This window comes from Elephantulus edwardii, unplaced genomic scaffold, assembly GCF_000299155.1.
Source record: "Elephantulus edwardii isolate Elephantulus edwardi_28Jun2011 unplaced genomic scaffold, EleEdw1.0 scaffold00028, whole genome shotgun sequence".
In the NCBI taxonomy this organism is placed as follows: Eukaryota; Metazoa; Chordata; class Mammalia; order Macroscelidea; family Macroscelididae; genus Elephantulus; species Elephantulus edwardii.
Window position 1 is genome coordinate 10,086,036 of NW_006399778.1, and position 24,013 is coordinate 10,110,048.

Below are 24,013 nucleotides of genomic sequence, written 5' to 3' on the forward strand. Positions count from 1 at the left end.
GCCCTGTATCTGGGATCTCACACCTTTACCAGGGGAGGGCACCCACCAGGAGGTCCAGCTGCCCAGGGACTGCCCAGGGTCGTCCGGCTAGCTTTTTCTGGGTGCCAGCAGGGGTGGGAGCAGGGCTGCTTGGGAGCCCAGGCCTGATGACCCTGGCCCCTCTGTGTGGCCCCAGACCTCCGAGGAAGAACTTTTTAGCACCAATGAAGAAAGCCCAGCCTTCGTGGAATTCCTGGAGTTTCTCGGTCAGAAGATCAAACTGCAGGACTTTAAGGGGTGAGCAGCACGGTAGAGTAAGCAGAGTGTAATCTGGCCCACGCCCCTGGGCAGGGAGGGAGCCCTCGCCCTGGCCCTACAGAGGCCTGGTTGGGGCTAGAGACTGAGCCGTGGCCTGGGGGGCCTGGGGGCAGGTTCCGAGGAGGCCTGGACGTGACCCACGGGCAGACGGGGACCGAGTCTGTGTACTGCAACTTCCGCAACAAGGAGATCATGTTTCACGTGTCCACCAAGCTGCCCTACACAGAAGGGGACGCCCAGCAGGTAGCCTGGGCACCCACCCACCTGCTTCCCACCTGTCTGCTCATCTACCTGGCCACCCAGTATTCATCACACCAGGCTCAGATGAAAATGATTCAGTCCTCCTCCTCCCTGTCAGGGGTTCTTAATCCATTTGGGGGAGGGGAGACAAGTGCTCAAATGTTGAAAAAAAGCCTCAGTTTTTAAATCTCTGAAATGAGGATAATGACACCACCTAACAAAGGTGAGCACCGAGGAGGGAAGGCACAGAGAGGGACTAGAACAGTGCTGGGTCCGTAGCAAGTGCTCAGTGACTGTGAGCTGGTGTTACTGCAGGGACTGAGGGTGCGGTGGCATCCACGAGGCCACGTAGGCTTGGTGGAGATAGGATGCCTGGAGGTGAGGACATGCAGGGTGAATTCAGGGACCTGGATTTAGAAGTCTGTCCCCTTTCCCTGGGCTTCCTGCAGGGCTGTCCACCTTACCTCTCACTCACCCCGGCAGGAGAACTTGGGAAAAACAGAAATATTTAATCTTTATTTTCTTTTAATATGATCCTCTGCTTTGGCAACACTAGCATAGGGCCAAACAGAACTTGTTTTTCCATGAGGGCCAATTTTATGGTAGTAGGAAAAGGACTGACATGCAGAGTCTGGGGGTCAGGAGACGTGGGTTAGGCTATATAGGAGTCAGCTCCTACTTGGCTTTGGTTTCATCTGTCACAGGATTTCAGGAAAGAAAACATTTGAAGACAAGTTTCACCAAATTTCTTTTATTTTTTTTTTTTGAGAGGAGGGAAGCAAATGTTAGATGTGCCCCCCCAAGCCCTCTTACGTCCCTGCTGGTACCTGGGTCCCCAGCCCCAGAGGTCTGCTCTGTGGCAGGGGGTGATGGCCACGTTCTGTGCTCAGTTGCAGCGGAAGCGGCACATCGGGAACGACATCGTGGCCGTGGTCTTCCAGGATGAGAACACACCCTTTGTGCCAGACATGATTGCGTCCAACTTCCTCCATGCCTACGTGGTGGTGCAGGCCGAGGGCGGGGGCCCCGACGGCCCCCTCTATAAGGTGGGGTGATCTCGGCAGCCTCCGAGGTTCAGAGCAGACCTAGCACATCAGCAGCGCTTTAAGCCCCAGCTCTGCTCTGCAGGCCCTCTCTGAGCCTCAATTTTCTAAGCTGTAAATTGGAAGTATGTCTGAAGGACTCTGAGCTTGCTTTCTGCTCTGAGGAGGGAGGATTCCCATCATTCCCTCTTTGTTCCCCCAAAGGCCACCCCCTCAAAGGAGCTGGATATCTTTTCTACCCTCCTGGCCTAAAATCCCCTTCCTCTGCCTCCTTCAGCCTCCCTGCCTTTATTTCCCCCAATTACTCCTGCTGTCTGCCTTCCACATCTTCCCACAACTCAAGTTTCAGACAAAGGGCCAAGGAATTGAAATCCTGGGACTCAATCACTCCATCAGCAGTCATTGAGTGCCCTCCACCCGAGGAACAGGTCCAATACCCAGCATGTGGCAGGAGAGAGGGGTAATTTAGGGGTCCCTGGGTGACACACACAGCTAGTGTGTGGCTACTAACCAGAATGATAGTAGTTCCAAACTGCTCAGCAGAGCTCTGTAAGAAAGACCAGGCTGTCTGCTTCTGTAAAGATCACAGGCAAGAGAACAGCTGTACTCTGTCACGCGTGGGCTCGCCATGAGTCAGCATCAACTCAGTGGCGATGGGTTTGGTGTGTTTGTTTGGCTGGTGTGGAGCAGAGGGCCCAGGGAAGAGCAGGACAGGGTTCCACAGGAACAACTCCTCTCCCTTCCAGGTCTCCGTCACCGCCAGGGATGATGTACCTTTCTTTGGTCCTGCTCTCCCAGACCCTGCTGTGTTCAGGAAGGTGAGTGGCAGCCCCGCCCCTGGTTATGGGCAAAGAGTGGTGAGCACTTTGCCAGATGAGGTCCTAAAGGCTCCACTGTGCCCGGGCAGCTGGACTCCCCTGAGTTGCAGCTGGGGCCTGGCTTTTTTGTGTCAAGCTGATAAAAACTGATTTTTAAACAAGGTCACACAACAAAGGACAGCACCTTTTTTTGCATTTTCTTTTTAATAATTTTTTAAAATAATTTTAATGAACATTTACAGAGATTTTGGGTTTCCATTCATTCCTTTCTGCACTTCTCTCCTGTTTTTTGCATTTTCCTGGAAGATTCTGTGGCCCTTCCTTGATTACTGTCAGGTGCTCGCTAATGATTACAAAGCAGAGTACTTGACCCCTCACCCCTCAGGAGCCACTCACTGAACTCTGGTTATAGGCCTAGGCACAGCACATCCCCTGTCCCAGGTAGAGGCAACAGGAGACCCCTGTCCTGACCTCCGCATTTGAAGAGTTTGCCCTCCCTCCTGAGGGGCTGGGCAGGCATGAAGGCACAACCCAGGGACCTGGAACGCACAGCGGCAGTGGCCTCTGGAGGAGTTCTGGGAGTGAAGGGTGGGGCAGCCCTGGGCTCCAGCAGGGGCTGGTTTAGGAGCTGTGGCCCCTACTTTTGGGGGTTCGGCTTGGTTTTTGTGCTTGACACCCCTCCCTTTCTCTTTTCCCCCCACACTGGGGTTTCTAGGGGCCTGAGTTCCAGGAATTTCTGCTGACAAAGCTGATCAATGCTGAATATGCTTGCTACAAGGCAGAGAAGTTTGCCAAACTGGAGGTGAGGACATGGGTCTATTGCTGGGATGGATTCCCCACCCCCATCCCTTCTTCCTAATTTGTAAGCTCAGCCCTGCCTCTCTGGGCAGGGAAAAGCCTTGTTGAGACTGTGGATGATGGAGGAAGATTGCCTTGGAGCAGTCAGGGAGGAAGGATTCAGGAATGAGCAGGGCTTGGAAACCCTGTTAGTCTCTGCTCACATGAGGTCACCACACTGGGTGGTGCCAAACAAAGGTTAATGATTTGCTTTAGCAGAAAGCTTGGAGATTTGAGACCAAGGGTGCCTTGGAAGAAAGGCCTGGTGATCTATTTCCAAAAAATTCAGCCATTGGAAAATAAAAACCCCTTACTATGTGTAGTCCTTTCCAGACACACAGTACCCATGAGTCAAAATCGACAGGGCAGCTAGTTACAGGCCTGGCAGGAGGGGCCCTCAGCGTTGACTGGCTGGTGAAGGGGGGATGGGAATGGGAAAGCAGGTCCTGAGTGGGCCTAGAGCGGCAGAGGGGCTTAAAGGAGCAGGTGTGGGCTCCTGGGTGTAGACCCTTCCCTACTCCCGGCTTCTGTGGCTGCTGGGATTCGAACTGTGGGCTCTGGGCTGGTCCCTGGGATCTTCTCACCACTCGGCCTGATCCCCAGGAGAGGACGCGGACCGCCCTTCTGGAGACGCTGTATGAAGAGCTGCACATCCACAGCCAGTCTATGATGGGCCTGGGTGGGGACGAGGACAAGATGGAGAACGGCGGCGGGGGCGGCGGCTTCTTTGAGTCCTTCAAGGTGACGTCCCTGCGCCCCACAGAGGGCTGTGAGGGAAGAGGGGCGTGGCTTAGTATGGGGTTGGCCGGGGGCGGGGCTTGGGGTGTGGCTACAGGCGGGCTCCCAGCTGGGGGTGGAGTCTGGGATAAGGGAGAGTCCAGGTGGATTGAAGGAATTGAGGTGGGCTCAAATTTGGGGGTGTGGACTATTTCTGGGACACAGCTTGAGGCTAAAACCAGTATAAGTTGGGGCTGTGCTTTGGGGAAAAGTGGCTTGAAGGCAGGGAGAGCCAAACTTGAAGGCAGACTAGGGCCCAGCCCACAGCAATGTACTTGATCCAAATTATCACTATATTTGTAAAGCAGATAGATTATGTTAAAAGCAAAGCTTCAGCAACTGAAGAGGTAGGGGAGGACTCACCCAGCTGCAGGTCCCCAGTGTACAAGGCCACACCTCTGTGTCACCACCTACAGGCAGCCTGAGGCTCACCTCCACTCAGACCAGATCAGAGCTGTGAACGGGGGTTTGGGTGAGGGATTTAGCAGAGTTGCCCAAGCCTGGCCTGGAGCTGAGATGAGCAGACCCTGCTTTTGAGAAAGAGGCTTGAGGAGGGCCTTGTCTCTGCCCACTGGGGACAGGGAAAGGGTGAGGTGAGCACAGGTCTGGAGTCCCTTCTTTGAAGGAGGGAGGGCTCTGGTGGTCCCAAGTCTGGTGAGTTCCAGATGGTGCATTTGCTGTTGTGTGTTGTCAAGTAGGAACCCACTCACAACTGACCCTCCAGCAGGTTTTCAGAGGCAGTAAATTGAATGGGAGAAGAGTGCCCGTCTTTCTCCCACAGAACAACTGGTGGATTTAGAACTTCATGCCTTTGCAGTGGCAGCGCAGTTTCTAACCACTAAGCCACCAGAGCACTAGATAAGGTCAGACAGTTTTACATGGCAGCAGAGCCCACAGTTAAGTGTATAGAATTTAGTGTTGTGGGTTCTAAGCTGTCCTCCACCTCAGGTCATCACATGTAAAATGAGCATAATTGATATCTCTTTGCAGTGCTGATGTATAGATTAAGTGAGGAAGCAAATCTGAGATATAAGGGCTTATATCAGTAAAAAAATTTACCAGAAGAAAATGGAGGGAGGAAAAGAAGAAAGCTCTGAGCCCATAGGCGGAAGGAAACCAGGTGTTTAGAGGCTCACATTCTGGTCATGACCTAGTATCTACTCCAGTCTTCACAATGACTATAGGAGGAGACTGGCTCAGAGGTGAAGGGACTTGCCCAAGGTCACCCACCCAGTGGTGGCAGAACCACATTGCTGATCCATAGGCACCATGGACTTGCGTCTTGTGTGATAGGGAAATTGAGGCCTCACGAGGCCAAGGGACTTCCTAAGGTCACCCAGAGTGGTGGTGGTGGGAAAGGACCTGCCGCCTGATGCTGCCTAGGGCATTGAAATTCCCCAATGTGTTGGCATCTTATGACGCTTGTGTCCTCACCCACCCCACAGCGGGTCATCCGGAGCCGCAGCCAGTCCATGGACGCCATGGGGCTGAGTAACAAGAAACCCAACACCGTGTCTACCAGCCACAGCGGGAGCTTCACGCCCAACAACCCCGACCTGGTCAAGGCAGCTGGAATAGTGAGTGCCCCTGCTCCCACTCCTCCTCCCAGGACCCCCAGTTCTCCCTTACCTCTCAAGGCTGGCCCATGTCCTTCTATCAACTGCTGTCCACATGCCCATCCTGGACCCTAGACTTGGCCCAGCTATTACTCTCTTGGGGTCGAGTTCTGGGGTAGGGTTACTGGGAAACTAAGTTGCAGTGCCCTCCCCAGCTCGTTAGTCCTCCCCTCCTTGCAGCCCCTTTGCTTTCTTCTGATCAGCTCAGGCAGCCCCTGTAGCACATTTCTTACTGGGCACTTCCTGTGTGTTGTGTGCTGGGGCCTGGGCTGCTGTGTGGGCACTTCCTATCAAGCCTTTGGTTTCTGGGTATTCCTGTGTGTTAGTCTGTGAGCACTCACTCTGTGTCAGGGTTGCTGTGTGATCACTGACTGTATGCCTGGCCCTGGGATGCTGGGTGGATACCTATTGTGTGTCAGGTCCTGGGCTGCAGTGTGGACATAGACTCTGTGAGCACCTATTATGGGCCTGGGCCTGAGCTTCTGTGAGCACCTACTGTGTGTCAGGTCCTGGGCTGCTGTGTGGGCAACAACTCTGTGAACACCTACTGTGCGCTTAGTGTGGGCTGCTGTGTGAGTATCTGTTGTGTGTCTGGAAATGGACTGCTGTGTGTGAGCACGTAACATGTTCCAAGGCCTGGATTTCAGTGCACATCTACTATGTGTCAGGGAAGTGAGCTGCTGTGTGGGCACCTACTCTTGTCAGTACCTCCTGTGTCTAGCCCCAGGTCACCTACTGTGCGCCTGGGCCTCTGTGGCTGTGTGACTACCTTCTCCCACTCTTGTGTCAGGAACTGGGCTTCTGTGTGATCATCTCCTGAATGAACACCTACTGTGTGATGACTTACTACCTGCTAGACTCTGGGATTCTGTTGCTAACACGAAGGGGATGCCGGGAAATAGAATGCTATTGAAGGCAAAACTCTCAGGCTTAATTGCTTTCTGCCACCTAGTGGCCTCTCAGGGCACTACACCTGTTGCTTTGCTTGCCTCATTCCCATCCACCCATCCTCCCACCCAACCACCCATCCACCCACCCATCCACCCCTACCTCCCTCATATTGACTGTCTACTGCATGCCAAGCCCTATGCTCAGTGCTGTGAGGCTGTGCCACATGGCAAGAGGGACCCTTTACCTCTGCCCTGTGGTCTGGCCTGGCCAGGGGAACAAGGCGGGTTCTCTGCTGTCCAGCAGTATCCCTAAGCCCACTGTTATCAGAGGAACAGGAACCAGCCACTCAGACTTACCAACCCCTCTCCCCTTCTGGAGGGACCCAACCTTTTGTGGGTGGACAAAGAGGGGCCCCAGGGGGGACAGGCCAGGCCAGTAGCACCCACCATGGCAGTAACCAGACCCATTTCTGTTTTTGTCTTTGCACAACTCTCCCCTCCTCTCCATACTGCTTCCTCCTCCTTCCACTCTTTTGTGTTGTTTTGTTTTTCCTTTATTCCTCTCTCCACTCTTTTCCCGCTGTTGTATTTCTTCTCTCCTCTTGCACCTCTCTGCTCCGTGTCTCCCCTTCCTGTGGTTCTTTTTTCCTTCCCTTCTCTGTCTGTACCCCTGCATCTTCCTGCGTCCGACTCTGTCACTGTCTGCCCTTCTCTCATGCCCTTGCCTTTATCTCTGTCTTTGTAACTGTCTACTGTTTCTGTGCCTCACTTCTCTCTCGTCCCCCTCCCCACTTTGTTTTTCTCTCCTACCCCGTCTCACCTCTCTGCGTGTCCCCCTCCTGCCATCTCTGTCTATCTGACTTTCCTGATATCTTTCTGTCTCTCTTTGCCCCTGCCCTCTGCTACTTGCCAGTCATTGCTTATTCCTGGGAAAAGTGCGAGTAGATTCGGACGCCGGGGCAGTGCCATAGGCATAGGAACCGTGGAAGAGGTTGTCGTCCGCGGGGCCGCCGGCTCTGGAGCCTGCCTGCACGCGCTGCTCTGCTCGCTCTCAGGACGGAGGCCATATTGGGGACGTTACCCCCCCTGACCCCTGGGACAGGCCCAAGGGTGTGCAGGATGGAATGCCAGCAACTCCAGTGGCACTCAGGGCCTGTTTTGGGGCCTGGGACCTCTCACCCTGCCCAGGACCCTGGCTCAGTCCCTGCTGGGATTCGGTATCCTGAGACCCTGCTCCCCATCACACGTCCCCCAATATCGCTGGTTCTGCATGGAGCACTATCTTGACCTCTGCCCCAACTGCCCCCCAGTTCTTTGCCATGAACTGTTCTGGGGGGTTCCTGCCCCTCCACATGGCCCACCTTCCTAATGGGTGCCCGGGACACCCCACTTCACTGTGTGGGGGAAAAGAGACATTTTCTTCTGGCTGCTGGAAGAGGGGCTTGGGTATTGCTCTGCCCACCATTTTGCCCCCACCTGTTGCCTGCGGGTCCCTCAGGGTAGCCATTCTGAGAATCTGGCTCCACTCCTTCCAGCCCCAGAGTGGCGGCCAAGCCCCCTTTGGGCCCTGCTCTGTCTCCCTGGAGACCACCCTGTCGCGTGGGCTTGCCCGTCTGCACACTGGGAGGGCGGTGTCTCTTGCTCTTTCTTGCTTGTTGCCTCTCTTCCAGGCCTGGGGCCCAAGGGTGGCATGTGGGGGGCCTTGGGGCTCCCAAAGCAGATGGGCACTGAGTTGGGCCTCTCCCTGCAGTCACTGATTGTCCCTGGGAAGAGCCCTACGAGGAAGAAGTCAGGCCCATTTGGCTCCCGCCGCAGCAGCGCCATTGGCATCGAGAACATACAGGAGGTGCAGGAGAAAAGGTGGGTGTGAGAGAGGCCTGAGTCTCCTTGGGTTCCTTCCCTGTGCCCCCAAGACTGCCGCTCTCCCGACCTCAACTCACTGCCAAAGAGAAGCAGGCGGTAGGACATGCCCATCCCACACCACTGACAGCCGTGCATTCATGTCTCTGCTGTCTGGACAGACCAGGCTCAGTTCCCGTGCTCTGTCTGTGCCCCAGTGAGTGCAGGCGAGCCCAGGATGGCACAGGCCAGCAAGCCCATCTTAGCAGCTATGCAATCCCTGCAGGGAACTGGGCTGTGTGACCTTGGTCAAGTTGCTGTACTTCTCTGAGCCTCAGTGTCCAAAACTGGAGAGAAAACCCCCCAAAACCAGGAATAATGACAGAATCTGTATCATGGAGCTCCTGTGAGGACTTGTATGACACATGCAATGCTCTTAGAGTGGCGTTCGTGCACTGAGAAGGCTCTGGGAGTGGAGCTGGCGCTGTCCTCGTCACTTGAACTCGAAATTCTTTACCCTGGGTGCAAATGTTGACTTCACAACATCCTAGCTGGGTGTCTGGAGCAGGTTCCCTCCCGTCTCTGAGCCCCAGTTTCCGGAGGAGATGGGAGGTGCCCTGTCACATGTATGTATGTTCCAGCAGTGCCTGGTCAGCCCAGGAGTCCATCAGGATTGCTCTGGGGGGGACACACTGAGCCAGAACCCCTCAGGTACCAGGCACAGCATGCTCATACCTACGTTCACCACCTGGGCCTAGGTCTCATCCCACCCTTGATTGAAGGCCACATGCTGAACTCTCATCACTATCCCTGTGTGCCCCACAGAGAGAGCCCCCCAGCTGGCCAGAAGACCCCAGACAGTGGGCACGTTTCACAGGAGCCCAAGTCAGAAAACTCATCCACTCAGAGCTCCCCGGAGATGCCCACGACCAAGAACAGGTTGGCTTTTGGGGCCCGCCGATCTTAGGAATTGGGTGCCGTGAGCTCACTGCTTTTGTCCCCAGCCTGGGCGCAGGACCCTGGGAACATGCACCATGTCACTCTCAGGCACACCCACTGCATGCTTTGAGCTAACCTGGAATGTGGTTCCAGCGGTGGCCTGGACACTTGTGGTCCCCACATTACAGAGCTGTCCATCGATGTGGACTGAACCAGTTTGCTATTTGCAGATAGAAATGACAGGAGGGAAATACAACAGAAATGTGGAGGGGAATGGCAGGGGTGGGGTTTTAGGTGCTTAGGGAAGATGTCCCTGAAGGAGAGCAGAAGGAAGGTTCTAGGTGAAAACGCAGCAAGTGCCAAGGCCCTGAAACCAGGAAGGCGCTCAGCTGCTTGAAGGAGGTAAGGATGGGTGGTGCACTTGGAGCTGAGGGATTGGGGACTGGGCCTGGCAGGCAGGTGCAGGAGAATGGCAGGAACGAGGGCGGAGAGGCCAGTACAACTTTGGAGGCCATGTGAGAATACTTTGAGAGATTGAGAACCTTTGGAAGACGTAATTAAGGGAGTGAGACTTATTAAAAACTGTGATGGAATGGGGCAGGAGCATCCGGGTGCCGGCTGATGGTGTCCCGTGGTGGTTGTGGAGGAAGTGGGGCTGGCAGGCTCAGGGACATGGGAGGACCTTGGTAAGCTCTGATGTCGTGCACTGGCTGGAGAACCTACTCCCGGTTTAGCCCTCCATTCTGCTCATATTGGCCGAGCCTCTCTGTTCCACGTTGTGTGCCACACACAGAAAGGGTGAGGCAACTTGGTGTGGCCTGAGGCAGGTGAGTGAACTTAGAGTCAGGAAGGGGCTTCAGGGAGCAAGTGTAGGGAAGAACAAGGCATATAGGACCCAGAGGAAGGAAGTAACTTCTGCCTTGAAAGGAGGAATTAGGGAGGGCTTCCTGGAGTAAGGGGCTTTTGTCTTGAAAGATGAATTTGGTCTGAGAGATTCAAAAGCAAGAGTGAGACTCCGGACAGGAGACTCAAAGGCCCTGAGCATGAAACAGTTGAAGGGTAGTTTAAAGTTAGAGCAGCTGACCCAAACCTCTGTTCTTTCTCTTCTGGCTGGGTGGCCTTGGGTCACATGCTCACCCTCTCTGAACTTTGGTGTCTCCTCATCCATAAGGCATATTTTATGATAGCAATGAGATTGTTCACATGGTTTTTACAAAAGCCAAGCTCAGGCCACTGGAATGTGTCTGAGGCACTGGGAGACGTGAGAGGGTTTGGAGCGAGGAGGGACATGCTGAGATCCGGGTGTTAGGAGGCCGCAATGGGAGTGCTCGAGGCTCAGAGGTCTGGGGAGCTGTGATGGGGGCACAGAGATGGCTGATAGGGACAATGGGGTGGGATTTGGCCCAGGCGGAGCCCAGGGTGACAGTGCCTGATGGGCACTCTCTCTGGCAGAGCGGAGACAGCGGCTCAGAGGGCAGAAGTGCTGAAGGACTTCTCCCGCTCCTCGTCCAGTGCCAGCAGCTTCGCCAGCGTGGTGGAAGAGACAGAGGGTGTGGACGGGGATGACACAGGCCTGGTGAGAGGCCGGGGGTCTGCTCCACACTGACCCAGGCTGGGGTGGGGTGGCCAAGGGTATCATTATCAGTGTATATGCCTCTATGGGAACATGAGCCTGAAATGAGGACCCAGCACCAAAGAACAATACAGACTTAATGTTCTCTTTTTCCAAAGCCTGCCATGGCTCCCAGTACTGTCCACAGAGAACCCAGTCTCTGACTTGACTTTCTGCTGCTCCATTTCCTCCCATACCAACATCCTCTCTCGCTGCTGCAGGCGTCTGCACTCTCTTGCAGCCCCCAGCTGTACCAGGCCCACTCCCCTCTCCAGGCCTCTGCAGGAGTCTCTCTCTGGAACATTCTGCCTCCTCTTTCCCATTTGCCTATCTGGGTTATTTTCAACCTGCTCAACTCAGCCTCACATCACTGCCTCCTGAAAGCACTCTCTGATTTCTCAGTCCCAGGGGAGGGTGGGAATCCCCTCTAGGCTTGCAGATTCTTAGCACCCTTGGGTCATTCGCCAGTCAGCAAATCTTTATTTACCAGATACTGTTCCAGGTGCTGCAGGTGTAGTGGGGAAGACGGCTGACAAGGCCTTGCTCCATGAGACTCAGGCTCTGAAAGGATTATTTCAGTTCTTTGCCTGTCTCCTACCTGAACCTTGAGCTCCCCGAGGGGTGGTGCCATGCCTGGTCTCCTGGGTCAAGCGAGAATGTCGGTGAACGTTTGCCGAGTCGATGGATGCATGGGTCGGAGTGACTAGTGTGTACCTGAATCACTACCTGCCTCCTGCAGCAGAGGGGGCTGTGGAGGGCAAGCCAATGCCATGATGTGGACCAACCCCCTTCCTCCTCTCTCTGCCCCCCCCCAGGAGAGTGTCTCATCCTCAGGGACGCCCCACAAGCGGGACTCTTTCATCTATAGCACCTGGCTGGAGGACAGTGTCAGCACCACAAGTGGGGGCAGCTCACCAGGTACCATGCCAGGGGCAGCTGCTTGGCCACAGAGGGTCAGAGGGATCAGAGGGGAGAGTGTCTGAGACCAGTTCCCAGGCCCCAGGTTGGTGGGAATGTGATGGGACCCAGGCCTGGAGCTGACACTCAGCCTGGCCGGCCTGTGCGAGCTGTCGCCCATGCCCTGCCTGCTCCTAACAGACTAGGTGCCTAGACACTAGGTGGTGGGTTGCTGACAGAGAGGCCTTGCAGGATGACAGAGTGGGCAAAGGGTATTCAGGGTAGAGAGTCCCTAAGGGCAAGATCTGGGTTGAGGAATGCAGTGCCAACCACCCACCCATGCCCCCATTTCCCTGATGCCTCCCCGTGGCCAGTGAGGTGGCTCCCTCCTGCCCCCCTCCCCAGGCCCCTCACGGTCACCCCACCCAGATGCCGGCAAGTCGGGGGACCCTGCATGTCCCGAGATCAAGATCCAGCTGGAAGCATCTGAGCAGCACATGCCCCAGCTGGTAGGTGCGGCCTGGGAGCCTGGCAGGGTGAAGGTGGGGTAGGTGCAGCCTGGGAGCCAGGGAGGTAGCCCTCAGGGGTCACTGGCTGGCAGGGAGAGATATCAGGGGACAGAGTTGGGACTGGGCCAGGAGTGCCCCAGGCTAGGAGGGGCTGGAGTGGTCAGCTTGGGTGCCGCCGCTGACATCTGCATGTCAGGTCTCCTGCCCCTGCCGTTGTCTGTCTTTCACCCACCTCACCATGCTGTCTGTCTGTGCAGGGCTGTTAGTTGGTCTGCTCTCTCCGAAGATGAACCCGAGCAGGTCAGACCCTGCCCTTCAACTCTTGCTGCGGGGGGTGGAGGTGGGTGGGGGTGGAGATAGCAGTCAGGGTGCTGGGCTGACTCCTCCCAGTTCCCCTGGGGGGAAAGCAGTGTACCTGGGACCAGAACTCTGCTACTCATTTTCTGGGTGCCATTGGCCACTCTCGGGGCCTCAGCTTTCTTATTTGGATAATGGAGCTTTTCCTCTGGAGCCTTCCATGGGAATTTCCAGCAGAGGCAAGAAAGAGCCTGGCAGAGGGTCCCCAAAAGACAGAAAAGCCCCCCAAGCCTGGAACGCTAAGGATGTGGGCCCCCACTCCCTTCTTCCTACTTCACTGTCTGCCTCTCCTTTTTGCTCTGCAGAAGAGGCCGCAGAAGCACAAGGCAAAGTTGCTGTGTAAAGTCCAGACAGGACCGTCCTCTGCCTTCAAGTCCAGCCCTGATCCTGCAGACTGTCGCCCGCCTCCCCAACCCTCCCCCTGGCCTCTGACTTGGGACTGCTCTGCAGGGCGGAGCAATCCAGACCAGGAGTGGGGAAGCTGCTGGCATCTTCCCCACTCCTCAGGCTGGGGTCTGGGCTGGGGAAGGGAGTGAACAGCTGAAGCAGGACTCCACGCCTGGCTTGTAGCCACCCTGAGCCCTCCGTCGCCCCTGGACACTCCACTGGGCTCGGGGAACAAGATGGGAGGGAGTGTGGAGGTAGCTTGATGCACACAGATGATCAGGAGGAAGGCGGCGTGGCTGGGAGCCCTGTGCTGGGCGTTCTGCATTCTGACTTGGGTTCTGCTGTGTAACTTTGAACAAGTCATTCTCCCTCTCTGGGCACCTCTGTTGCAAACGGACAAGATTGATTCAGAGGCCCCTCAAGACTGTGACTTGTGCACTAACCCAGAAGAGGGGACTGCCTTCCTGAGGGCCTTTCATCCTACCCTGCTGCTTGGGGCTCCAGGCCGGCTGAGGGGCAGGGAGCTAGTCATGACACTGCCGCTCCGGACCTTCAGCTCCCAGATCTGCCAATGCCCTGTCCACTGCCTACACGTGACAGACGTGCAGCCCCTTGAGGGGAAGGGGACTACCTGGCTTTTCAGTCACCACCCAGCTTCACTCCTACCATCCCATGCTGCTGGGCACCCCAGGTCGAGGGGCTCAGCCAGCGTAGAGCCACAGGCCTCACCTCTGTGCCCCTTCCTCATGGAGGGGACAGTCACAGCCGCTCAGTCCACATCCTTGTGTGTGTCTGCCCACACTTTTTAGGCACCATGCCAAAGGCCAGCCTTCTGGCCCCAGCACCCATTTTGGAAGCTCCCTCAGCCAATGTGTATGTCGGTAACAGGTGTATAAAATAAATTCTATTTATCACTATTGTACCCTGTGCTGGGCTAGGCTTTGCACCCTCCTCACCCTGATTGACCCCAGGAAGCTCCTTCGTGGGCCCGAGGTAAAGGGGACAAACCCATCCCTTTAAAGCTGCTGTGTCCAAGGGCGCCTTTAGACCTGTGGGCACCAGCGAGGCTTCCCCCTCACGGCATCCTTCTCGCCACTCTCCTCTTCCACCTTTTCTCTAGGGTCTGTGGAACCTGGCAGTGCAAGGCATGAGTTTTGGTACCAACCCTTAGTGGCAGTAAAATTCCCTGAGCCTCAGTTTCCCCATCTGTAGAATGGAAATAATGGTACCTCTCCCAGTGACTTTATCATGAAGATTAGATGAACTGATGGGTGTCAAACACCCAGCTCAAGTGTCTGGCTCTCAGGAGGCACCTATTGAATGAATTGCCTCCTCCGCTTTCTCAAGCTGAGTGAATGCTAAGACTATATCCAATGTGGCCGGGAGGGGGCACCAAGGCATCACTTACAGGGGTTTAATAGTCTATTGTGGGTGTTTAGGATGAATCCCTTAAGGTCCCAGGCTGGATGCTCACAGTGTTATTAGGGGAGACAGTTACGATAAAGAGCCATCAGGGACCCGAGGGACACACGAGGAGGGGGTGGGAAGCACAGACTTCCTGGAGCATCACAGACGGCTGGTTAGTGACAGGGAGGCTCAGAGAAGTGTCCTGGGAAATGCAGGTGCAGAGATGTGGAGGAGACAGCGCATGAGGATAGCAAATGTTCCAAAGGCAGGAGTGTAGCCATGTGGCCATCAGCCACACAGCCTTTACTGCTAGACCAAGGGAGGACACTGAGGACAGTGGGAGCGTGGAAGATTTAAAGCAGGATGCACCATAGAGAGGCTGTGGGGGAGATGGACTGCCTGGGGTCCGTGGAGTGAGTATCGGGGAGCTGTTGTTGGAGACAGGTTGTAACCAGGAGGACAGGCCTAGGGCACAGAGGGCTTGATGGAATGTGGAGCTGAGGGAGGGTCCAGCTTGGGTGTTGGGTAAAGGGGTCTTCTCAGGATTAAGAGTGAAGGAGGAGGAGCAGCTTTGGAAGGTAGCCTGGACTGTCTGGACAGTGGGCGTCAGGGCAGGTACAGACTTGGGGGCACACGGAGGTCAGCCTGCCTGGGACTCCTGACAGTTACGTGGCTTCCCCATGCCCTCCCCAGGGCGATGCTGGGGCACTGATGCTGTCAGGGAGTGTCATGCTTTCCTGACAACCCTTCCATGGCCACAGACACTTCAGGCCACCCGGTGGCTGTGACTCACGCTCCAACCCCACAGCCTTACCCACTTGGGTTTGGCTCCAGACTGCCGGAGGCTCCATGGGTCCCCGACCATGTCCCCTCTCCTCTCTCATCAGCCTGGTCTCATTCTCCACCTTCAGTGACCCCTCCCCTTGCTCTCAGCCTTCTGCCTCAGACTTCCACCCTATCGCCCGTCTCCATCCTGCTCCAAGCCGCAGTCCAGCCCCATGGCCGAGAGCTTATGCCTGAAGTCAGCCTTTCACCTCCCAGCTCTGTGACCTGAGGCTTGGGAGTTTGGCTTTCCAAGCCTCAGTTTCCTCCTCTGTACAGTGAGAACGCTAATAGTCCTGAACTTCCTGGCACCTCTTCGTTGGTAAGGATGAAATAGACTGGTACCCATTTAGAGTACAGTCCTAGAACGTAGTAGGCTCCCAAAATAGTGTGGGTAGGAGATGATTAATTCTTAATAAGGAAACCTTTGGAGGGTGTGGGGTCAACCCAGAGTACGGAGGCTGCAGGCATGGTGCTGAGCATGAGCACCCCAATGTGAAGTTTTGAGGAGCAACAGCTGAGCATCATGATTTCTGGCACCCCTCCCCCACATTCCGTAGCTGAGGCTAGAGCCACTGGGGGCCTTGGTGGAGCAGCCTGTCATGGTCCTGCCTTTGCCCCCTCCCTTCCCAGGTGGTGTCAGCCCCCGTTTGCGGGAAGGGAAGGCTCCTGGGCTGGGTGTCAGCCCAGGCCCCCACCCCAGCCCCGCCATCCTGGCTCCAAGGTGGGACAGGGGAAGCTGAGGATCAAAGTGTCCGAGGCTGTTTCTCTTGTGCCCTCGCCAGTGCTGGACTCGCCCTGGTTCTGAGGTGGGGAGGGCGAGCCAGGACACTCTGACCCGAGGCTGGAATTAGACCTTGGGTGGGGGGCACAGGGCTCCGGGAAGAGCTGACCACTGCTTAGAAATAGCTCCAGTGGTGGAAGAGGCAGCCAGACTTTCCCCAGACACAGGAGGGCAGAAGCCTCCCATGGAGAGACCAGGGTTCCTGGCACACCTGCACCCCCATAGGCCCCTTGCCCTTGCCTTGTATCCAAAGCATCCCCTCTCTCTGAGTCTCAGTTTCTTTACTTATAAAATGAATCGACACCTCCATTTATTATTCTGAAGCGACCACCGTGGCCTCTAAGGTACTTTGCAAAGTGCCTATTACAGAACTTATTTATGCCTTGTAATGCAGGGGGTCCTCCCTGCTCCTCTCCTCACAGTTGAAATGACCCTGGTTATCCATGATCAACCCTGGGATGACATTGCCCATGAGGTGACCACAGTCCCAGGCCCATCCAGAGCCAGGGGCTGGGACCTGGATGTTCTCTGCTGCTCAGCCACAGGGGGTACTCAGCCAGGGGCCCTGGAATGTGGCTGCCCCTCCCTCCTTCCCTGCACCCGCCCTGCCAAGGGGACAGCCTGGGATGGAGTCTCCCGAAATAACCAGATCTGGTTAGAGAAGCTAATTTTAAAAGCCACTCTGGCTGCCCCATAGGCATGAATGTCCTTGTGTTTGCCCCTGAGAGACAGGGCAAAGGCAGAGTGGCCAGGGCTGGAGAGGGATGCTGGGTGGACTCTCCCCCAGTCCCCTCCCTACCTGTCAGTGCAGGAGGCCCCTGGACCCTGCTCCCCTGCACCAGACCTGCTCAGGCAAACCCTGGGGGCTCTTTGAGTTCCCCACCCTGGCACGTGTTCCCAAGCCAGTTCAGGGCAGAGGGCCTTAAGCTCACTGTCTCTTTCTGTTTTCATGTTTTCTCTCACTGGCTCCATCTCTTCTGACTCAAATCCCCTTCTCTGCATCTCAGCCCCTCCCCCTCTGTCTCTGCCACTCTTGGTCTTGCTGCAGCTGTGACACTGTCATTCTCTGTGGGTCTGTCATGCGAGGGTTGAACACAGCATTCCTGATGGCCCATAAGCCAGGCTGTGTGCATCAGGTGTTAAGGGGGTGTCCACCTGGAAGCTAGGGTTGCAGGGGGGGGCCCAGTGGAAGTGGCCAGCCCTTCTTGAGTCCATTAGGAGCTATGCAGGCAGGCCAGGGCTGAGTCCAGGCACGACCTAGGCCATCTGGTTAGGCCGGGCGCCAGCTGCAGGAATGAGCTCCAGCAGTGAAGGTGCCAGATGCAGCAAATAGAAACACAGGGCGCCCAGCGTGAGGTGAGTGTCGCACAAACAACAAACAGCTTTTAGTGTAAGCATACCTCATGCAGTATTTGTGACATACTTAGGCTAGAAGGGGAGCCCTGGTGGTGCTGTGGCTAAAAGCAATGGGCTGCTAACCAAAAAGGTCAGTGACTCAAACCCACCAGTCATTTCATGGGAGAGTGATGAGGCCTTCCGTCTCTGCAGAGGTTTATCGCCTTGGAAATCCCATAGGGCCATTCTTCTCTGATAGGGTTGCTGGGAGTCTGAAATCAGCTCGGTGGCTGAGGAGTGCTCCTTGGAGGCAAAGATGATGGAGCTTTGTCTCTCATACTTTGGGCATGTTGCTAGGAGAGATTATTCCTTGGAGAGGGACATCATGCTTAGGAGGGTGGAAGGTCAGCGAAAGAAAGGAAGACCTTCAACCAGAAGGATTGACACAGTGCAACAGTGGGCTCAAGCTTATCAGAGATTGTGAGGTTGGCACAGGGTAGGACAGAGTTCAGATCTTTTGTTCATAGGGTCAGTATGGGTCATACTTGATGGCACCTTACAAACCCAAAATATATATGGTTTATCTGAATTCTGAAATGAGTTTCATCTGGCAACCCTAGCTACAGGGTCGGAGAGAGGGAGGGTGGGAGGGGAGAGGTTTCATGGACCGTGGAAGCCCCCAGTCTGATGGAGAGGCATGGCTGGGGAAATCCCAGCCTAATGAGAAGCTTCTCCTAACCTTTGGAAATGTCAGTCTGATGAGGGTGTCACAAGCATGCCACCATGAGGATCCTGGCCTGATGGAGAGGCAAGGCTACTGTCCACAGGGGCCTGAGGAGCACCTGGCCGATGCAGAGGCACTGGGCTCCTCACTGGAGAGAGAGAGAGAGAGAGAGAGAGAGCGAGCTTTCTCTGCTGAGTCCTATTGCCTGACACAAGCACCATCACAAATACTTGTTGAATGAAGATTCTTCTACCCCACTCCATAGAGGTAGTGCCCACGGCCAGCAGGGCCCCTGTTCCCTGCCCTCCTGCACATGGAGCCTTCTGAATGTGTGGGCTCCCATCCTGAGGCTTTTCAACCCAAACTGTGAGGGGAAGGGGAACAGGCCGAGGGATGGACTAGGGGCCAGCTCCTTCACTGTCCTATTCACTTCGCAGACTCAGTCCCAACTCTGGGGTACAGGTGTGTGTGGAGTGACAGAGGCCACCCCCACTTTCACAGGCTGCAGGGAGTTGGGACAGGCCAGAGTGGTAGCAATTCAGTACTCTGTAGGATCAGTGGGGATTCCTGGGACCAGAAAGTGGCTTGGGAGGTAAGCTCCAGGCTTTTCTCTACAGCCCCTTGCATCATCTCAGGGGTCTCCCTGGAAAGGCAATGAAGGGGAGCTCTGTTGTCTTTTCCACTGCTCCCCAGGAACAGCGCTCGGTCAGCTTGTTCCTATTCAGTCATTCACGTAGTGACTCACCTCACTGTCCACCATTTGCTGGGATGAACCCCCACCCCACTTCCAGGCCTTGAGCTAAAAGAGCTTGACACCTAAACTGATCCATCCCTACTGCATCACACCTGTTCCCATTCCAGCATGGCCACTCACTCCTCATGTCACCATTTGGCCTCTGAGCACCCCAGACTCTCCACCTTCCAAATGGGGATAACCTTGGTAGCTCCTGAGCAAGATCATAGTGCAGGTGGGGGAGCACTGTCAAGTGAGGACTGTTGGTAGGGGTAGTTGTGGTGGTGTTAGGTGCCATCAAGTCGAGTATGACTCATAGCCACCCTATGACAACAGATCTGAACCCTGTCCTGTCTTGCGCCACCCTTATCCCTGACATGCTTAAGTCCATTGACGCAGTCACTGTATCAATCTATCTCATTGAGGGTCTTCCTCTCCTTCACTGACCCTCCACCTTTCCAAACAGGCTATTCCTTTTCTAAGGAATAGCCTCTCCTAGCAACATGCCCAAAGTAAGTGATAGTAGTAGTAGTAGTAGTAGTAGTAGTAGTAGTAGTAGTAGTAGTAGTAGTAGTAGTAGTGGTAGTAGTAGTAATAGTAGTAGTAGTAATAGTAGTAGTAGTAGTTGTTGTTTATGGTAAATTCAGAACCAACTTATAGCTGACCCTCTGGCAGGTTTTCAGAGGCAGTTACTCCCACGGGGGGAGTTTGCCCCCTTCTCCCACAAGTGATAGTAGTAGTAGTACTTTAACACCCCTGTGATTTGTGCAAGGAACGAGTTGGTGCTGTGGCTAAAGCATTCAGCTGCTATCTACGAGGTCAGTGGTTTGAACCCACCAGCTGCTCCATGGGTGAAAGCTGTGGCAGTGTCCTGTGAAGACGACAGCCTCAGATATTCTATGGGACCATTTACTCTGTCCTGTAGGACTGCTACGAGCTGGAATCAACTCGATGGTGGTAGGTTTGGTTTGGAGGGTGGGCTGAATGCAGAGAGAGTGGCTAGTGGTCCCAGGCCCTGGTCTCTTGGCTTGTGTCCCTCTGATGACGCCCCTGACAGGATTCTTCCTCTTGGGGCTCCATCCATCTCAGCCTCTATCCCTTCTTGTCAAGGCATGTCAGCACCTTCAAGGTGATTTTGGCTTCTAGATGTAGCAATAAATCCTTCCGAGAAAAGCAAGTGGTGTCGCGTGGATTGGCCGTGGGGAGGCTGGGCTGGGGCCAGCTCCCCACTTAACCTGAAGTGTGAGCTGGAGCCTGTCCCCTCCTGTCCCCAGCAAGGGCACTGGGCTGGACATCCTGCCATGCCTTGGACGACGGGAAAGGGCCCCTTTGTGTGTCATCCCGTTAGTAACAGTTTAGCTCCGAGCCTATAATCACATCTGCCCAGGGAGGGACTAACAGAGCGCTTCCTTAAATTGGGCTCTAATTGTGGCTTTTAGTGGAGTCTGATGCTTCCCATCCCCCAGCTGGATCAGGGAGGTTATCCCGGCCTGCCCTGCTAGGGCTCAGGGTCCCCTCGGTGGCTCTGGTCCCCCTGAGCCAGTAACAGGTCAGGGACAGATGTGGTCCTAATGTGTGCCAGATTCTGTGCACAGGATCCGATCTAGGAGGCTGTCATCTCACCACAACTCTGGGAGGCAAGGGACATCCTGAGAAACTGAGGCATGGAGAGGCAAAGTCATTGGCCCATGGTCACTCAGCTAGAAAGTAGATAGAATCTGGATTTGAATTTAGGTTCAATTTCAGGGCACCGTTCTTTATCTGAGACTGAAAAGAAGCAACTAAGCTGCGGGATGCTTCGAATCACCTGAGCCCCTCATTTGCAGTTTTTCTCTGCCCTTCCCCACTCACAGGTTGCAAATGTCCTCCACTGTCCAATCACAATGCTCTGCAGCCTGCATTTCTCTACCTCAGGGCTGTACACTGCTTGTCAGTCCTCCTTCCTATCCCCCCAGAAGTGCAAGGCCAGACCTGGGGAGGCAGACAAGGCTGGGGCAGCTCCTCCTCTCCTCCTCCTCCTCCTCCTCCTCCTCCTCCTCGGCCTGCCCCTGCCCTGTGGGGCCTGCGGTTTCTCTGTTTGTTCTGGAGATCCCAGCCGCTTCCCCAAGGAGACAGCTCGTGGTTCCCAGGCCACAGCCCCTCAGGCGGAGCCAGACTGTGGCTGGCCGGCCTGGGAGCACAGCCCACCAGCCCCGCCAGGCTCCGCCAGGTCCTGGCGCTGGGTGGTCTGGGCAGAGGCCAGGAGGCCATGATCTTGGCCATGAGGCAGCAACCATGACCAGAGCCAGGCCTAAGTGTGCCCTGCCAGGGAACTCAAGGGTCCTGAACACCAAGGATGGGCCTGGCAAGGGTGGTAGGCACTCTATTCCTTAGAGGTGGGGGATGACCAGGGAGGAAGATCTTGGGTCCCAGATCTATCTGAGGACCTCAAGAAAGATACCAACTCTCTCCTCAGGACTGTTATGGTTAGATGACTTCAACCGAGCTACTGAGCTGGCTCAGACATCGGCTTAGAAGTTGATGGAGAAGTCAGGGTGGGCAGGCAGAGCCTCCTGTGGCCTCAGTATCATCATCTCTGCCCTCTTCTGGCCTCAGTGTCTTAATCTGTACAATGGGTAGGGTGCAGGGCTCCTTCAAGCTGCACCCCAGCGGAGGGCATCCCAGGCTAGAAGGATCTCTGTTATTCCCATATTCATTCTCAGGAGCCCCTCCGTACTCCACACCAGAGTCCCACGGTCCCACCCTGTACCTCAGGCAAAGCCCCTCTGTTCCCAGCTCTCCTAGGTGACCATCGGCCAGAGTGGAAAGAGCTCCTGTGGGTTTTGATATTTGACAGACCCAGGTTCAAGTCTTCGTCACTATTTTTCTGCAACTTTGGGTAAGTCACATGCCCAATGCCCCATCCCTGTGCCATCATGACCCTCAGCCTTCTGTCTCCAGCCTCATGCCCCCCTGAATGGCAAACTGGCTCTCCAGAATCTCCATTTGGACACCCAGCGGGAATCACCAATCAAATGTGACCAAATCCCAGCTATATTATTTCCCCAGTTCTGTTCTCTTTTTCCTAAATGACACCTCTATGCCCCCAGGTGCTCGGATCAAAGAGCTGGAGTTTGTACCCAATTTCTTTGTTTCTTCCCCTCCACCCTTCAGTCCAGCAGCACAGCACTCCTGGTTTTAGCTCCAGAGGAGTTGGACTCTGACTCCTTCGGCCACTGCCTCACCTCTAGCTTGGTCGCTGTCACTTTACATTGAGACAACAGCACAGCCTCCAAAGCTGCTTTCTGGCTTCGGTTCCTATTGTCCTGCTTCTCTCTGCAAGCAGCCAGGGCACTCTTCCCAAAGCACAAACTGGCTCATGACTAAACTTCATGCCACAGAGCCTGTGACTAGGAGAATGCACAGCTCCTTACTGCCACATCCAAAGCCCCATCATGTTCCCTTCTATGCATTTCCTGCACATTCCCTGCTCTCTGTGGGCTTCAGTCACATTAGCTTCTTTCTGTCTCCTTAGTTGGAGGAGTGAATTGAAAAATAAATTTAAGCCTTGAGTTGCAATACTGCGAGATGCTGTGGACAGAATCTTGAATAATCCAGGAAGCATCAAAAGCACATAGAAGGAATACGCAGAGTCACTACAGCAAAGAGAACTGGTCCATGCAGAAACATTTCAGGAAGAAGCATATGATCAGGATCTAATGGTCATGAGAGAAGTTCAGTTGTATTGAAGGTGTTGGCAAAAAATACGGCTTTGGAAATTAATAGAATACCAATTGAGATGTTTCACCTAATAGATATAGCCCTGGATGGATTCACTAGTCTGTGCCAAGAAATTTGGAAGACAGCTTCCTGGCCAACTTATTGCAAGAGATCCATCCATGTTTTTTCCATTTCCAAGAAAGGTGATCTAACAGAACATTATCAAATTATATTAACATCACATGCAAGCTATTGCTGAAGATCACCCACAAATGGCTAGAATAGCATATAGACAGAGAACTTCCAGAAGTTCAAGCTGGTTTTAGAAGAGGTCATGGTACCAGAGATAACATTGCTAATGTCAGATGGATCATGGCAGAAAGCAGAGAGTAGCAGAAGACTGTCTATGTGTGTTTTATCGATTATGCAAAGGCATTTGACTGCACAGATCATGACAAACAATGGCTACTACTGAGAATGATGGGAATCCCAGAACATTTAATCATGCTCATAGAAAACCTATGCCTAGACCAAGAAGCTGTTGTCTGGACAGAACAAGGGAACACTGCATGGTTTAAAATCAAAGCTGTACCCTTTCCAGATACCTATTCAATCTGTATGATGAATACATAATTTGAGATGCTGGGTGCTATGAAGAAAAATGTGGCATCAGAATCAGAGAAAGACTTATCAACAACCTGTATTATGCAGATGATACATCATTGCTTGCTGAAAGTGAGGACTTTAAATGCCTGTGGCCAAGGATCAAAGGCTACATACAGCTTTCAATATGGATTACATCTCAATATCAAGAAAATAAAAATTATCAACACTGGGCCAATAGGCAACATCATGATAGATGGAGAAAAGATTGAAATTGTCAATGACTTGATCTTACTTAAATGAAGTCAACACCGTTGGCACCAGTAGTCAAGAAATCAAAAGATGTGTTGGGAAAGTCTGCTGTCAGGGACCTCTCCAAAGTACCGAAGATCAGTGGTGTCAGTTTGAAGACTAAAGTGTGCCTGATTCAAGCTGTGGTCTTTTCAATCACTTGCTATGTGCCTGAGAGCTGGATAATCAATAGGATGACAGAAGACAAATTAATGCCTTTGAGTGGTGGTGTTGAAGAGTGACAAATATCCCATGGACTGCCTAAAGAGCAAAAAGATTATGTCCTAGAGAAAGTGCGGACAGAGTGCTCCTTAGAGACTAGGACAGCAAAGCTTCATCTCAGACACACTGGGCATGTTGCTAGAAGAGGATATTCCTTCGAAAGGGACATTGGGTTAAGAAATGCTGGAAGGTCAGCAGAAGAGAGAAGATGCTCAGTGAGATGGATTGACACAGTGACTGCAGCAATGAGTTCAAATGTGTCAGAGAGGAAACGGATGGCACAGGCTAGGAACAAGGCTCAGATCTGTTGTCCATAGAGTGGCTATGAGTCACAC

General features: G+C 54.2%; 1 protein-coding gene across 1 annotated transcript in view; it reads left to right on the top strand.

The window, feature by feature from the left end:
* RAP1GAP (RAP1 GTPase activating protein) overlaps positions 1–11,776 on the top strand; it is a 21,746-nt gene extending 9,970 nt beyond the window's left edge. The window contains 15 exon segments of the mRNA XM_006903674.1: positions 176–276; positions 411–540; positions 1,428–1,583; positions 2,327–2,398; positions 3,114–3,200; positions 3,839–3,976; positions 5,458–5,589; positions 7,432–7,556; positions 7,558–7,612; positions 7,615–7,685; positions 8,268–8,378; positions 9,183–9,296; positions 10,749–10,785; positions 10,788–10,872; positions 11,724–11,776. Of these exon segments, the coding sequence (XP_006903736.1) occupies positions 176–276; positions 411–540; positions 1,428–1,583; positions 2,327–2,398; positions 3,114–3,200; positions 3,839–3,976; positions 5,458–5,589; positions 7,432–7,556; positions 7,558–7,612; positions 7,615–7,685; positions 8,268–8,378; positions 9,183–9,296; positions 10,749–10,785; positions 10,788–10,872; positions 11,724–11,776 (1,467 nt within the window).
* The last annotated feature ends 12,237 nt before the right edge of the window (positions 11,777–24,013 follow it).